This window comes from Pezoporus wallicus, unplaced genomic scaffold, assembly GCF_028554395.1.
Source record: "Pezoporus wallicus isolate ANWC-B61680 ecotype Strahan unplaced genomic scaffold, APGP_CSIRO_Pwel_v1 contig_227, whole genome shotgun sequence".
Classification (NCBI taxonomy): domain Eukaryota; kingdom Metazoa; phylum Chordata; class Aves; order Psittaciformes; family Psittacidae; genus Pezoporus; species Pezoporus wallicus.
Window position 1 is genome coordinate 15,964,790 of NW_026635704.1, and position 17,460 is coordinate 15,982,249.

Sequence of the window (17,460 nt, forward strand, 5' to 3'; positions counted from 1 at the left end):
ATACCAGTCAGCCACATAAAATCTATTTTCAAACAGTAAAGACACCTGCTAGGTATACACCAGAATTCAACAGCAGACAGACACAACACTCCCTTTAACTTCAGTGGTCTTTTGTCCAAATACTAAGCTGACCAAACCAGCAGTTAAGTTCAGATGCCACAGTCGACACAGTTTTGGATAAATATTTTTTACTCATAAATGAAGATGCAGGAAAAAGTTACTGAAACAAGAATCTAAATCAGACGTACTGACCCTGAGCACATTACTTTGAGAGGCAGATTAAAAGTGAAGACATGATGTATAAGTTTGCTTATATTAGAATATACAAAGACCCCACCACAGAAAAACCCACACATCATCTTCATTAGCTACATTAAAATACAGTATTTACAATGAAAGCAGTTAGAATCAGCTGTGCAGACAAGTTACAAATCCCTCCAAACCGCAAAATTCAACCAGCCAATCAGTATCACATCAGCTGTAGTGCAGCTCCTACCGAGTGGATTTGTATCAAAAAGCGCATTCACAGAAGTATAATTTTTGTTAGGCTGGTGAGGGGGACGCTTCTGTAGCCATTGCTTAGTATTTCGGTCCTGTAAGGAAATGGTGAACTGTTAAACATCATATACCAAGATGTAACATACAAATGAAGCTTAGATCACATTAACCAACCTGCTGACTTCTCCTCCTCATTGGAATAGCGCTGTAAAACTAAAGAGCAATTTAACTATCACTGCAAACAGCACACAGCATTTGTAACAGTCCCCAGGGCTGATATTTGCTAAATCAGAGTAAAATACACCACCTGTCCTTTAAGAGTATTTAGATCATTTACTGTGTATGATCAATTCTTCAAACACCATATACATGCAACTCATATACATCACTTCTGCCAAGTTTAGCAACCCCAGTGCTCTGATACTCATTTTCAGAAACATCCTAATCAGATTTTGCTTAAACAATAGTAACATTTCCTTGCTACCCCTTCACTCAATTTCCATGTCTGCACATAAACGTATCACCAGATTGGAAAGACATTTCAATCAAAACCATCTTTTTGTATGCCTTGTAGACGAACTTACAGGAATGCAGGAGTACAGGAACTGATCAGCTAGCAAACAGATCTAACTTAAAAGAGCCACTACTGCAATATTATTAATGATCATAAGTAACCACATTTCACACACTTTTTTTAAAGATGGATTAGATGAAGTACATCATAAAGCTCCTTACTGAAGTAATTTTTATTTATTCTAGCTTCTGTTATGTATTAAATTCATCTAACAAGTGCTTTTATAAAAATTAAAGTAGCAGTAATGAAACATACGTATTTTCTCTTACATAATTTTATGTTAGAAACAGTACTAAAATCACCTACTCAGTACCGTAAGCACAGAATTTAATTCAGATACAGATAACAACAGGATGATAATTTTCTGTTACTCAGGAGCATTAAGGAGTAAGGCCTGTGGTCAGACCACAGCTCCCAAAGTTCAGGGTATGGAAAAAGCGGATGGAACTCCAGCCAACATAACCAAGAGTGCAGCAGCTCATAAAGCACATCAGAGGTAAAGGCATAGAAAGAATTGTCTCTGCTGCCTGCTGAGGAGGAGAGGAGGCGTACAACACACAATTCTTAGGCTACTACAGTGCAAAAGCTTTTCATTTTCAGAAGCTACCTTATAACCACTGTTGGAGAACTTATCGCCTGTAAGGGGAAAAAAGTCTTTACAGAGAACAGCTCTTGCTTTTCCTTTCAGAGAGGCCCAAGATCCAGATTCTTACTGGCCAGCTTGAAACTAATAACAAAAAATTGTTAAGTAGAACAAATAAGGTTCAAAGCCCTGTAACACAGAAGTAAAAATGAGCTGTGTATGAGAATAAATTAATGCCTGTAACTCCATGTTTTCAGGTAATAAACATGAAGACAAATCAGATAAATTCACTCAGGTCTACATCAACAGTTACAGGTTAGAAAAAGTTAATTCTTTACCAAAAGATGATGTACAATTATATAATAAAAACCCATATAGATACAAATAACTCTATACATGCAGAGACACCGATGTACTACATCATTCTCTTAAGTATGTATATACATATGCATGTACATGCATATACATACACATGCCAATTTGTACATACCGGTTTTGTTAATTATTACACAGCAGAAATGCTCCCACACTTCTAGAGTGCTGTCTTAAGCACTTACCTCATCAACTAGTGCCACAAACTGGAAGCTTTATGTTTTGGTGGTGTGATGCTATTCTCCCCTCCCTAAACTCAAGTAATGATACATTCAGTTTACAATCAAAAACATTGCTGCAAAGTGAACTAGACAAATTAGATACTTACTTATCAAAACTATCACTGTATTTTATGAAGCTCTCCAGCTTTTCCTTGGCATATTCTACCACATCTGAATGAAGCTCTATTCCATGATTTATCCCAAAAGGTCCTGTAAATAAAAACAGCAGGGTATTTTCCATTGGTTTGGCTTGTCTGTTTTTTTTTTTTTCCCTTTAAGCACAGCATGACTGAATAGAACAGTATAATACTTTTCATCTGTGAAAGTACTAACATCACGTAAAACACACGAGCTTCCAAACACCACCAGACAGTTAGTTTTTGCATCTGAATTACCAAAGCTTACGAGGAAGGTAAAAGGCCAAAGATCAATGACAAAACAGGGACAGAACTGTGGTAAAACAATTCTATAGAATGAATTTTCTTCATAAATATGCAGGGGTAAAGTCTGAGAAACTTTCAACAGTTTTAGTCAGAATACAGCATTTTCAAATTATAATTTAGTCTGCAATTGTGTCTTCAGATTTTGAAGCTTTATGATATCAAAATTCACATCTTTTGACAATTTGGGAGACTGGGTATTATAACTCTTAGCCACATTTGCTCTTCTATTTTGTAGGTTCCAAAATCAGAAGTCTGCTCCCTGTTTACTTATATAATTAATTTCCATCTAGAACACTGAAATTTACTACATGATGTTCACTCATCACAACTGTAACACTGTTTTCCTTCAACTGATCCAAGTGTATTTCCAAATCAATTAGCATGCCAATAGTTAATGCTATTTTTTCAGAAACAAAAAAAAATGATGACAGTATTATGAGGATTAGCCACATCAGAAGGAAACTGAATCAGATAGTCACGTTTGCTGTGGGGATTCTATATTTAACATGCACAAGTAGCCCAGGGACTTTAGTCACTGGAGCACAGAATTGGAAAAGGGAAGAAGAGAAAGTAAACATTAGTAAGAGGAGACAAACCTTCTATTTATAGCCTCTACAGCATTTTAAAGCTTTCCTAAATATTTAGCTCAAAGATGTTACTCCAATCAAAATTCAATTTGTCTTTTCTAGGACACATACTAATAAAACAGACTTAGGGTTACTGAGAAAGCTTTCATTTTACTGCAAGAAAGAAAATATTGTATGTCACTAAGCTGATGAATAACTGCAATTCTTAACATAGCATAGTACATTTTCTACTAGGTGAAATAAAACCAATCCACTAGGTTACCATAGACAGTGCTTATAAAAGCTCTTTGTTGGCAGGCAAGAGATCATCCAAGAAATATTCTTAGAACTTGTGAAAACAAGTACCTCCTGTTGACACTCACAGCTACTGTAAATTTAGTTTATTATCTAACACATTCAGAAAAGCATTAAGATACGTGATTATTTCCTAGCTGTTTAATTATTTACTTGCATAGTAAAAGCCTATGAAGTTTCTAAGCAGTGGTTAGTTTTAGAGCACGCACCAGCATCCAAAGCACTTTAATTAAAAAATTATTGCCATTAATTTAAAATTAATTTAAAAAATGAAACAACATCATCCATCCCAAAATTCACATACACATTATTTTCAAGACTCAATTTTGAAAAACAAAGAACTAAAAACCTGTAAACGTCAGTTGCTCCAACAGCTCGGAATTAAATCGATGAATACAAGACACCACATAATGATACACCATAGTATTTGTAATTTGAACAGAAATACAATAAACATGTTCTCTTTTATCAGGAAAAAAATTACAGCTGTACATTAAGTAAAGGGTCAACTAGTCTTAAAGTGTGAAACCAACTTCTCTGCTACTGTCTTTTGTCAACTGGCTTCTTTCAGCATAACAAGCTAAAAACTCTACCATCTAGTCAGAACCACATTTCCATTTTTACAATACCAGCAACAGTTAATTTAATCTTAATGGAGTGGAGGAGGTTTTTTAGTATGTTGCTATACTTACTGTTTACCAGTTTTGAATTATTTGCTAATTTAATCTAGTCATTCTGACAGTGCCAATGTGGCAGAAATACTACTATGTTGTCAAATTGAAAGATACCCAACTACTATCAAAACCCACATGGTTCTGTTACTAATTGCAGCATACACTGAAATTGGTTTAAGAAAACATGAACTTTTAAAAATACCTATAGTTTGTCAGAAAATTTCATCTGCTTTTTTGTGTGCGGTTGTTGTTTTTTTTTTTGTCAAAACAGCTGTTCCCTGGTTTAAAACTTACACTAAAATGATTATATGAAACTAGTAATTTTATCAAATGCAGTAGGGTAAGAAAATAAAGGCACACAAATAGTCTTTATACCTTCCATGTCTCACCCTAGCACTCAAACCACATTATAATACCAAGTAGACTTCGAAGACTAGGTACAGCACTACAGAAACATGGAAAGTCTACTTCTGCAAGTAGCTGAGCAGCCGCTTGCTCCAGGCTCCTCTGCACTGCTAGAGAAGTAAAGGCACCTGAGCTGGCTGTGTGGGAATGTCTGCAGCGTAACTGTGCTCCTCAAAGGCTGTCAGCCAATCTCACCCTCTGCAGAAGACAAGTCTTTTCCTGTTTAATTTCTTCAACTCTGCATAGAATATTCTGAAGGACAGGAATTCTGCTTGATAAGGAGGTCAAACCAAGAAGCAGTCAATAGTAACCAAGAGCCACTCAAAAGTTGTCAGATTATTACACAGGTACAACTGCAACATATAAGGCACTTTTTCTTTTTTAAACATCATAGCTAAGAAAGAATAATGCACTAATAAAGCTTTCCACATGACAAAGAAATAAATTAATACCATTACTTGCTACCCTGAGCAAAGACTTTAGAGAAAAAAAAAGCAGCAGTATTTACTAATTATTTTAATAATGGAATAGACTGCTGAACTTAGAATCTTACAATCTAATTAGAAGTAACTACTCCTAAACACAAGTAATCTTGAAAAGGGCAAAAAAGCACTAATAGAACAGTTTTTATTCATTTATTTTTACCTAGGAATAAATACAATTCCTGTTTACACAAGTAAACAGTGGAATCTCGAACTGATCGGTATTAACTGAACAAAAGACACTGCTGGAGATGCCAACAAATCACTTCTGCGATATACTACTAGGGATAATTTCTACTCTTTAAAAAATAAGAACAGATGACAGAAAGTAACTAACTGAAAATTAACAAACCAACTCTTCACACCTCAGCTGTGTATATAAATACAGATGTAAAAACTTCTACAGTACCTGTCAACACAGTTTCTGCAACTAAGGAAATATGAAAACTCCATGTAATACAGTCAATAAATTTACACATATCAAAACTACATACTAAAATAAATGAAGTTATTTCATGTAATGAAATTAATTTGTAAAAAAAAACTATTTATTGGTAAATATGCTTTGTATTTTAAATATACTTCTCAAATTGTTCCTTTATGCCTTTTCCTTTTAAACAAAAGGACACTTTCCACTCAAGTAAGAATTTTAGACTACAGAAAGGCAAACAGGAACAGATAATGTCTTCCAAAACACTCCATGAATTATCACTGAACAACAGTGTCAGCAAACAGCCTGTAGATAACATACAGTATCTTAACAACACATCTCAAACATCTAGTCCTAGGTGTAGTACTGTCATTCTTAAAGAAGAGAAAGTGAAGTTTTAACGGACTTGTATAACCCTGTATAGTGGAGGAACAGTGTATTAAAAGGTTGAAGTTACCTAGTATTAATCCCACCATTGTACTCAAGTATCCGGTTCCACTACCCAGATTTAAAAATGACAATCCAGGCTGAAGCTTCAGCGCTTCCATGACTTCAGAATAAATGCAGGGTGCTGACAAGTGTATATTTCCATGCTTCCAGGCCAGGTCTTTATAAGCATTGTCCCTGTGTCCTTCCAGATAATAATCACCACGATCAATCGCTCTGAAGGCTTGCTCCACACTCTCAGTGCGAATGTACTGAGCTTCTTTCAAGTTATCAATTAAGTCATCGTTGTCTTCTCCAGCACTCACAGCTCCACCCATGCCGAATTTCTATGATAATTCAATTAGTTTGCAAAATACATTAGGAGAAGAGTTTTCCCAAAAGTGGAAGTACGTAACGGATTCTCAGTTCTTCTTTCAGAAGCACATCACAAATGAATCCTGGAAAAGATATGTTTACATAACTTGAGTTTCAAAAGAGAAACAAACCAACAACTCTTAGAAGGTGATGAAATATTATTAGTATTGGATCATTTTACAAAGCAGAACTACTAAAAGTCAGGACAGATAGTATTTAATCAAAATTCTGCCCTTCAATCCAACATTTTTGAGCTTGGTTTTATTCTGTCCACACAGGCTACCTACATTAGCACTGGTAATGCAGCCTAAGTGTTTACACAGACACTAAAAATACTACAGAGCTAAGAACCACATGTATTACATATATCTGGGGGAAACAGCAACTACCTTTGGACTAGCTGTAGTCCCATTCTGAGAACTAAGTGTCCAATAGCACGTGGGAGCATGTATCAACTTAGCTACATTTGAAAGGAACTGGATTTATATGCTCCGAAATCAACCCTCACTGGGAGGCAAAGCCAGGTGAGTAGTGATGTCCAGGAAATGCTTCTCAGGTGTTCAATTCTGAGTTGAACTAGAATACCAGTGCAGACACAAACCCACATTACTCTGTTCCGGGTTCAGCACAGGAAATCCCTCTGCACACTTGAGCTCCTCTTGCTTGCAGTATTCACTAGGAGAGTACGAATTCCTTAAGTACCTACAAGTTTTCAAGAACTTGCTGGCACTTAAGAGCAAGTTTCATGAATTCCACACGGCATATTCACTTCAAAGTTATTCCTTCAGAACCGTATTTTATCTGCAGTTACTACATTATTAATTACTAAACACCTAAAATCCAGATGTTAAAATCCTAATGTTGCATGAATTATCAGTAAAATAGCAACAGAAGACTGGAAGAAAGGAAAAGAAAGAAGTTTAATCCACCACTTCTAGATAAATAGAGTACCCATACTGAGACAATTTTTAACATTAATTACAAAGTCAGCTTAGATAGCCAAAGAAAAGCCCATCATGAGCCTGATGCACGCTCCAGGTAACTTTGTTAAAGAAGAAAAAACACAAGTACACAAGTACGCATTGATGAGTATCACCTTTGAAATAAATTCCCCCCGCCTCTTCAAACAAGCATATTTCACCAAGGACTTTATACAAACGCAATCTTTTATCCGAGAACACTCTAAGGCAATTAAGCAAATTCCTGTTTTGTACATGCCTATTTGTGCAAATTTGTGAGTCAGGAACTCACAAACACAATCCAGATGCACAAGCTCATTTAAGTTATCAGAATGAAGTCAACTCCCAATTTTACACTCTGGGGATCACTGCAACACGATTTTCACACTTGACACCCTAGTGTTCCACAGCAGACAGTAGGCCTGTGTATGCTTAATTGCGTAAGAACATCTCTTCTAATTCTGAAAAAAAATGAAGGACAGTTTAGACAGAAGTATGGAACTTGAGGGAGAATTTTAAGTTAAAAAAAAAAGAATTAAAAAAATAATTAAAAAATTTACAAATGTATTCCAGCCCTTCTTGTCTGCATTTGCATCACACCTAAAAGCTCAATCAACTACTGAACCAAGTGATACATAGCAAGTCCTACAGTGACTAAAGCAAGAGATTTTGCAACAGAATCACCCTAAAAAGGTTCTTTATTGTTTTGAGAAATGTTTGGGAATAATTTTAACTGAAAAAGTAAATGCAAGAACTGAATACTTTGAGACTAATGCTGCAGCTCCATTTGAAAAACAGGAATACCCCTTCCAGCCCTACCTGCAGAATGCATTCACCACCACGCACCAGCAGATGGAGAACTTCACCAACTATCCGCACTCAGCTGGTGAGCAGACATAGACAAACCCCTCAGACGTGAAAAGTCTGTTCTTCCAACCTAAAACTTTATCGTTTCCGTCAAATAATGTCTTTATGGGAAAGAAATTTTATGTGAGATTACCAAATAAAATTTACTAATTTGAATATAGCCACTACACTAAAAGAGAATTAACTTCTTCAGATATTTTGTAATTTTAAATTCCTGGTACTGTCTGTCAGCTAAAGTTTTTGCGGTATCACAAGATTCTCTGCTGATGACACCCACCAAGCATTTCACCTTCTTTAATGGTTATCACGCAGAATCTCATGCAAGAACAGAAAACATCTGGTATGTAGGCAGCATGACACTGTGGAACGTTGGTGAGAAAACAAAAGCCTCCTCTCTAGAACAGTATGCTTATACAGCAGAACAGTGGCTAGTTGAAAGAGCAGTTGAAGTTTGGGTCTTACTCTGGATACACTGCTCCTGGCTGGAAAAGGTGACATTATTTAGGCAGTGATACTCTTTGCTTTTTAGGTATCTTGCTTTTGGCTTGCTTTCACTAATCAACAGTGGTGCTCTACAGCTATACGATACAGCAAAAATGCTACTTCAAGTGGAAGGTGGTGTTAAAAAACAAAACATCCTAGGAAGTTAAAGAAATAGCTTCTAATGAAAAGTGATGGCCTGTACTGCACATAAGTATTTTTTTTATATTTTACTTTCCTTCAATGCTTTTATGTTTCTAAACTTTTACCTTATGAAAGTAAAATACCTTTAAACAGACACAACAGATGAATTAAGTCAGATACATTTTCTACTGTTTTAAATACACATAAGAAACCACCTCACAAGCTATTTTAGCACAGCCAGAGAAAAAGGACAAGTTAATCAAAGCTTTTCTTGTGACAGCTGTCCCAGGACCAAAATAAAGAGAGCAGAACATACTAAGATAAAACTTCTACATAGCTGCTTCACAGAGGGCATCCTGTTAAGTTTATGGATACCTAAATTCAATTCACGAAGAGCACAAGCAGCATTCTGATGCATACTACACCAAAAGCTATATAAATTTCAGAAGACAGGAAGAGCGCACAACAAAATACAGCAACTACCTTTAGCCTCAGGAGTCTCTGGAATAAAGAAGCCAACAAAAATGTACTGGTTAGGAATTAAAATTCCAATACAGTCTTGAATAAAAAAGTTCATTCACTGATAAAAACCAATTACAATTTAAAAACCCTGTTCATGCTATTCATGATTTTTTTACATGTTGAAACACTTCATCTTGCAGTTTATGTTCACAATAAATATTAAATGCCACACTTTCCAATTCCTGCAAAAATCCACAGAACTGTATCACAACTCTGACCTGTTTCTGACCTAACTTGTAACCAATTTTAATTCCTTATCATAATTTCTGATATATTTTTAGTACCGTCACTTTAATCGAACAGCTATCCTTTAGCTATGTGAATCTATTTCCCAAGCTACACAAAACTCCAAGAAGTTAGCAACCAGATATAAGGTTTGCCAAGTGTTTTTCTGCCATCTCTCAAAGGAGCACAAGTTTTGCATGTTTCAGAATTTTTACAACTACATTTGCTCTTCAAGTTAATTCTTTAGGTCACTAAGGACTTCCACACTCTCTTAAATACAGACTGAATACCATACTAGCAAGGTATCCAATTAATCTGACAGACAAAACCTTGCCTCTGCTAAATCCACACAATGTCAAGTATCTTACAAATACAGTATCTTGAGATACTGATACATCCTGACTCCACACAGATCACTCCTTAAAAATACAAGTTATTTGAAACTACTAACTTGACTTTTATGTTGCTTCAAACCATTAAAAACAGAAGAAAAAATATAATAAATGGGATCAGACATATTTCCAGTCTCCTCCTCAGAACTATTTTCACTAAGGTACCAGCCTGGAGCACACCACACTGAATCAAGACTGCAATACATTATTTTAAAACTCAGATGACATACAAAATTGCTTGGTGAACCTTCCCCTTTAACCCAGGAAGGAGAAGAGACAACAATACATCAGTGAGCTATGCATTAATATAGACATAGGAGTCAGCTGTTAAGTTTCCCCCAGAAGGGATATTCTGTTACTGGCAATAGGATGGAATTAATCAAAAATACACACAAGGGGCTGAAACACTTTAGTTCATTTAACAGTTTCAGTTTACTCATAGTAGAAGTCAGCAACATCACTCTGATCAGGAAAGGTTTAAATTTTCCAGGCCACCAACCAAGTGTTAGACCTCCTTCTGTTCAGACTCAATTTGTGCCACTCCAGCAGCTGTAATGAACTCAAGATCATGTTTTACCTGTCCTTGTCCCATCCACCAACTCCTACAACAAAAGGACTCAAATTTTACTTTAGCTTCCCCTTTCCTCCAAAGTACTGTAACAGTGCCACACCAAGAAGAAATTCAACTCCAAGCGAAACAGCCAAGTGTAAGATTTCAGCAGGACCTCCTGAATAAACAGAATGATTACTATCTGAAAGTAAAAGAGAAATGGTAACATTAACTTCACCAGGCAAAGACTAGAGAAAACCAAGATCTGAAGTGTGTGTTGGACTAACTGTGGTAGGTGACTACAAAAAAATCAGACTACTGTGGGACACCAAGGTATGTCAGCACAAAGCATTTTTAAACATTTTTTTAAACTTTCATATATATACCTCACTGCTGAACTGCTACTGAAGGCAACAAAAAGTAAGTGCTTTGGAAAATTAGATACTACTTGAACTGCCTTCTCTTTCACAGCTATTTGTTTTGTCACTCCAAACAGTCCAAAAAAAGAAAAGGAAAACTGTTGTTTTTAGGATATAGTAACATACTACTTGGTGCATTAAGGAAAACTCTATTGGAAGTGCATGTTCTTTGAAGTCTATAGACTCACTCAGAAATATTCACTTCTAGCCTACTGCTCAGTGGATCATTTCAAGAAGCTCTTCAAGTTAAACAGAAACAAGTACAAAAACAAGTACAGTCAGCTCTCTGATGTAATGCACTCCACAAAGCATACTTCAAGGTTCTTTGTAATATAGCAATGGAACAAGGAACAGACCAGAAGATTAACGTTAAGCCAAATGAATGTAAACAGCTACAACTACTGACTTAACCTGAAATGCATTGACCTACTTGGGCAGAAAATGTTTGTCAAGTCTGATGATCCTCCTGTTTAGGCGTTCAACAGCTGTTTATACAAGATTCCAGGTGTGTGCTTGATCTCACTCTTCCTCCACATCCAGTCACCTGAACACACCAAATAGCACACGTAGTACTAGATTACTCTCAGAAGATTCACTGAAGTTTACAGCACTCCACAAATAGCAGAGTCACAAACAGCAACAAGCACATCAGCACAAATTGTGTGATCAAATGACCTTGACCTCGGTTGTTATACAAGGGTGTAATTTTTGGACTAACCTTGCAGAATGTCTATTGAACCTTTTGACTTTTTTCCTTACCTTTTAAGAACAAAAAAAAAACTAAAAAAAAAAAAAAAAAAGAAAGAAAAAAAGACAAAAAAAAGACAATTCACAGATACATCATTCCTTTCCCAGTCTGTTTTCTTCTGCACTGGATTTGCTTTTCTCGTCTGAAATTCTATCTAGCCTCTTCACATGATGGTATGGATTGAAAGTTGAAAGGAGTATTTTCTGTATACCAGTTCCATATGCTAGACCTGTTTTCAGGTACACTGATAAAGACTTCAAAATTCATCGCCTTTTAATACAAAGCAAAGAATCCTACATACCTCCTTCTAATGCATAGCTTAATATCACATCTTGACTTAGTCCTCCTTACTGCTTTGGATCTGAGCAATCAAAACATGTTTGCTGAGCTTCCCAGGCTTCAGAAGCAGTCTTGCCTTCAAAGTTTCCCACCTGTGACACTACATAAATGTGTTCCAAATGCCTACTTCCAAAGAAAGAAATAAAAGAGTTCACCATTTCCACCTGAGATAACTAGAAGCATAGTTTGAAACCTAGAGTACAGGACAGTTTCTGAAATTTAAAGGTATACTCAAGCAGCCCTATTCTCTCAGAGAGCAAGTCCTCAGCTGCCGTCTCTATTTAAAGCTGTGCTTATGATTCTCCAACAGCTGCCTCTATAATAACCACAGACTCAGCTTCAGTGTTCACATCCTAGAATGCCCTCTGGGCCACTAACTGACCCTTCTTAATCATACCCTGCAAAAACTCCATGCTGAGAGACAGGAAAGCTGTCCCACTGCCCCAGTTTACTGACTCATGAGTTGACAGTGAAGAGTACCTGTTGGCCTTCTGAACAAAATTATTCCTCTTCTCCCCTCAAATACATGAGAACTTTGGGATTTTCATAGGTACAAGTATTATGAATCTAGTCATTCTTGTTACAAAAAGATTTACATTGGGAACAAGCACAGAAACACTGTCTTCTTGATTTGCTACTACCTAATTTCATGGTAAGTTTTAATTCAGCCAGTATCTGCCTTAGTACATTTGTTAAGAAATGCTCCCATCTGAAAAATGAAAAAGCCTCCATGGATGAGAGGCTGATGAGCTGATAGACAGCTCCAGAATACTCTGATTAGCCCACCTTTGCTAAAGTCTCATGAGATTTTAAGCACCTGACATTATTAACATGTGCAGACTTTAGTCTGTGAGGCATAAAGTTTATCCATTACTGATGGGCAATACTAATAACCAGCTCCTCCTCAGTCCCTAGAACCAGTTCCTCATCATATTCTGAAGCAAATAAATGGAAATGCTGATAATAGCCTTTTATGTGCTTTGAAAATCATTTTCCAAAGCAGCAAGATACTGCGAGCTAGTATCATCAGAAAAACAACTAAAACTTAATGTGTTAGTCTAGTGATACTCTCTGTAAGATTTAAAAAACAAAACCTTCAAACACAAAAACATGGATTATTTTAAGAATTTCAGAGAGCAGTGTTAACTGCTAACAAAAGTCTGCATACCTGACTGACAGTGTCTATTGCAGCGTATGACGCAGCTTGAGTGGTGGAATTAGACAGTTCCTGCTCGTAATACTTGAGCTAAGCTGCATAGCATGTTTTTTTTTCCAGTGACAGATGTTAACAATGCAATAGTTGCCACTCTCTTGCTTATCATTAGAGGCCAGCTATATGCAAATTAGTGATTACATCTCAAGAGGCTGTATATACGTATACCTTTATGAATGAACTGTGTACCTTATAGTACAACTATAGATTTTAATTTTTTCTACCCACACCAGTCGAAAACATTTGGTGGTGCTTTATCTGTAAGACACTACATAAAATGGTCTCATCTCAGGGTAGCCCAAAGTGGCTTAGTAACCTGTCAAAGTTTCACTAAAAGAATCTCATAAGCAAACGATGCCAGCTTTACCCAATGTCCAACATAACAGAAGATCCCCATCCTTCCTCTAACAGCAGTATCTGTGAAAGAACCTGGCAGTCTTCTTATAGCACACATTTTAAAGGTCTTGGCTCCTCAGAGGTGTGCCTAGAGCTCTGTCTATTCCCAGGCTACAACTATTTTAAGTCTGTCCAGTATAAACTAGTCAGAATATTCCTTTATCACAGACTGGCTGAGAGAAAGGTAAAAGATGAGAAGCTTCTCTATAGACACAAAGAGCAGTTAAAAGGTAATAGCAGCTGCTACTCTATCAAGCTTAAAATATCAGGACTTCATAAGACAGGTATGAATCAGTGATGCTTAATAGATACAGATGTCTGATATTCACCAAGTTTGTACTGTGCACCTGTTTTTTTTCAGAAAAGAAACTGTTGTCTGTGCACATATTTCACAGGAATCAGTGAGCTAAAGAGTGACCAGACTGCAAAACTGATTGCCACAACACACAGCTTTGTACAAGAGTATTTAACAGAATACTCATTTCAAGCAGGTTTATATAAGCCATTACAGTCATATGTTAAGCACTGGAAGTGATGTTTAAAAAAAAAAAACAAACCCAAGCCTTAAAATATCTAATGTGTTTAGCCTGAAAACGCAAAAGGCATGCAATTAACAAACATTTCTGCAAATTTTAACATTATGCTAATCGTCAGCAAACAAAGACACCTTGACATAAAGAACAAGCCAAGTATTCAGTATTTTTGAAACAAAACCTGTTTCTTCTTCAGGAAAGGCTTAATAATTTAGTTTGTGATGACCAGAAGGTAACAAACCACAGTAAAATATGGTACTCCTTTACTTTATCACCTTCAGAGAGTAACCAGTAACAAGGGAGAGAGAATTCTCTTTTATAATGAAATACAAAGCAAGTTTAGTACAAGAACTGAAGCATACTTTCCTAACCTTTACCACAAACGTAGTTTCTGCAGCTACAGTTCTTAAGCAGATCCAGTCACATTTCATATAATTTTCTGTAGGCAACATGTGGCCCATGACAAAATATTGACTATTTTAACCAGTGCCAAAGTTCAAAAGCTTACTGCACACAAACATTTCAAGTTCTTTAAATAACTCGCTCCCAGCAGCAACAAAACAACATATGCCTGTTGCCTTTAGCAAAAGAAAACAGAAATGAGGTCAAGTGTAAAAATAGAAGATACTTACATTCCTGACACTTGAAACCTCATCTCAGAGCTATGCATTTACTGCAGTCTCTACAAAAAAAAAAAAAAAAAACACAACAAAACACCAGGGCCAAATAAACAAAAGTATCAACCAACTTTATCAAGTTCCCAGTGCTGTAAAACCTTTGGATTTTATGCTCTTTAGAGATATATTTAAAAACATCAAAATAGCATGCAATAAACGCAACAAACAATTTTTAATATTGTATTATCAAAATATTTACTTTCAGCCCGAGAACCTCAACATTTATTTATTATCCATTCTCTTATAAAAGTAAAAAAAAAAAAATAAATAAAATCAAGTCCTGATCCTGTTTACTAGTTTCTTTAAATAGTACAGTGCAACACAGCAGTATGTTTTGGAGAAGTTATTTTATTACTTGGGCCTGTAATCCTCAAGAGAGAACAATGAGTAGGCCAGCCTCTCTTCCTCAGAACCATGACAAAATTATTTTACTGATGCAGCTCTCCAGAAGCATCATGCTGGATTCACCATTTCTTTCAAATGCAATTTCTTTACTAAAACACCACACACTAACAGTTACTTTTATCTTGTCAAAGAAAACAATTAATATCTACTCGCACTTTTCTTTTTAATCCCCAAATCCTGCATATCGCCAAGTATCTTACACTTTAAGGCCCATGTCATTACCTGCCTCATTGTCCAGACATACTATAAATCCATAAACAGCATGCCCTAAAGTGATGTGACCTTGTCCATAAACCCCTATTTCTTAAGATGTCCAACGCTTACTTTGTGTATCAGAGATTAACTATCCCTTCATGATTCTTACCAAAAGTGACGGTTTATCAAAACTTTCAACGTACAGATGAACGTATGTTCAAGTATGTTTCAACGTACAAGTATGAGCTAAATCTACTTTTAAAATCTACCAATGGAGTCCCTATACAGTTGCAAGAAGGTTATAGTATTAACACTCTTACCAAAGCCTGTTATCAAAGCCTGTTCCAGAAACATACATGCAACCATTCTAGCATTCTCCCAGTTCTTGCTGCTATTAAAATACATTACTTTGCAGTAACATTTCAGAAGTATTGAGTTTCTAATAGTATCACTTTAATTCACACCTCTGTGGCTCACCAGTAACTTCTGCCATGCATTTTCAACTGGCCTTGCAAATGATTAAACAGATTATTTGCTATCAAAGTTAACCCTATTAGATTACACAATAAAAAGCTGTTCTGCACACAAAAAGGCGCAGAGGGTCACACTTGAGGGTGGGGGGAAACCACCAAAACACCCCTGCCACCTGCTCTGAGGACGATCGCAGGGGAACTATGGGCTCTTCCCATACCCCCATCATCACTGGCCTTCTCCAGGGTATTTTTCGGATTGAGACTGCTTACAGGGCTACCAGATTTATCACAGGGTGCAGGGGAAAAGCATGTTGGGATTGCACAAATCTTGTTATAGGATGCTCAGGGGAGAAACCAAAGGTGAGGGAAGGGAGGAATCAAAATGACTTGGGAGAGAAACAAGCATGGGAAAACAGACAATGGGGACAAGAAAGGCAGACCTCCTGTGAACAGGCTGTAGGTCAGTATGCATGCCTAAACTGTGCTCCCCTCCGAATCACTGCTCTGTCCTGTCTGTACGTTAGTTTCCTTCCGTAACTCTTTCCCTGGGGCTCTCTTCAGGGTATATGCGCATCTACAAGGCAAGTAGTCCATGGATCACAGAGGCCCGAGTACAAACAACAGTACAGGTGAGCGTTTGCAGGTCAGGATGTGATAGCACAGAGTACCAAGCTCGACTACCAAGCAAACCAACAGTGTGGCCTGGCAACCAGGAACAGGGCAGACTGTCCAAGTGTAGCAACTGAAGGAATTCGCTGCTGGAAGAATAGGTGGGTCCAAGCGAGCTGCTGGACAATCTGTGGTGTTTGAGATTACTGGCTGAGTGTGAATGTATGCAAGCATGTACACGAGGCAATGGGGGTAAAGGAAGCCAAGGGCTAGTTCTGAGGCAGAAAGAATGTTTAAACCCAGTAACTGAAAGATCCATACTATATACATGCACCTTTTTGCCACTAGTAGACATTCAGCTCTACCATACAGAAATGGCAACAGGGTAAGGCCATTTGCATTGGCTGTGCTTGCATTAGTGTCTTCTGTGTTAATGTGGTGGCCAACTATGTATTTATACACATACATGCCGAATACGTGTCTTTCTGTGCTAGTGAGGCTAGGTGCATAGCCTTACTACTGGTTGGACCTGGGGCCATTCATGCCTAAACTAAGAACTAGAAATACTTGAATAAAACTCCTTTATGGCCTTCTTTAAAAGTGAAATCAAAAGACCTAAGCACATTTTTAACTTGAAAATGACTCTGCACCATTGGTTTTGTCCCCAGACATGAATCAAGCACTTGTATTGCAAATACAGCTCCAAAGTTACAATATACTGACAGTACAAACAACAGCAGATATATTGTGGAAGGTATGTGAAGCATCTAGGAAAGCTTCAGTGACCATTTCAAAATACTCATGCAAACACTCCTCCAAGAAATGGAGGCTGAGCACCTTTTATTATTGCTTAGGTAGCAGCTGTGCAGATGCATAGTGTAAGCGTATCTTCATTCCCATAATCCTACCTCATCAAGTTTTGTCAGTCATACAAAGGAGACAGTTTTCAC

The 17,460-nt window shown here is 36.9% G+C and overlaps 1 protein-coding gene across 2 annotated transcripts in view; it reads right to left on the reverse strand.

Moving 5' to 3' along the window:
• The window catches only part of PCMTD1 (protein-L-isoaspartate (D-aspartate) O-methyltransferase domain containing 1), a 41,695-nt gene that overhangs the window by 16,451 nt on the left and 7,784 nt on the right, over positions 1-17,460 (reverse strand). The window contains exons 2-3 of one of the 2 annotated variants that reach the window (XM_057397775.1): positions 6,021-6,447; positions 2,356-2,458 (exon numbers count right to left, since the gene is read on the reverse strand). The exons of the other annotated variant lie outside the window; for it this stretch is intronic. Coding sequence (XP_057253758.1) covers positions 2,356-2,458; positions 6,021-6,327 — 410 coding nt within the window. The 5' untranslated portion in view covers positions 6,328-6,447. The remainder of the gene's footprint in view (positions 1-2,355; positions 2,459-6,020; positions 6,448-17,460) is intronic. 2 annotated transcript variants of the gene reach the window in all.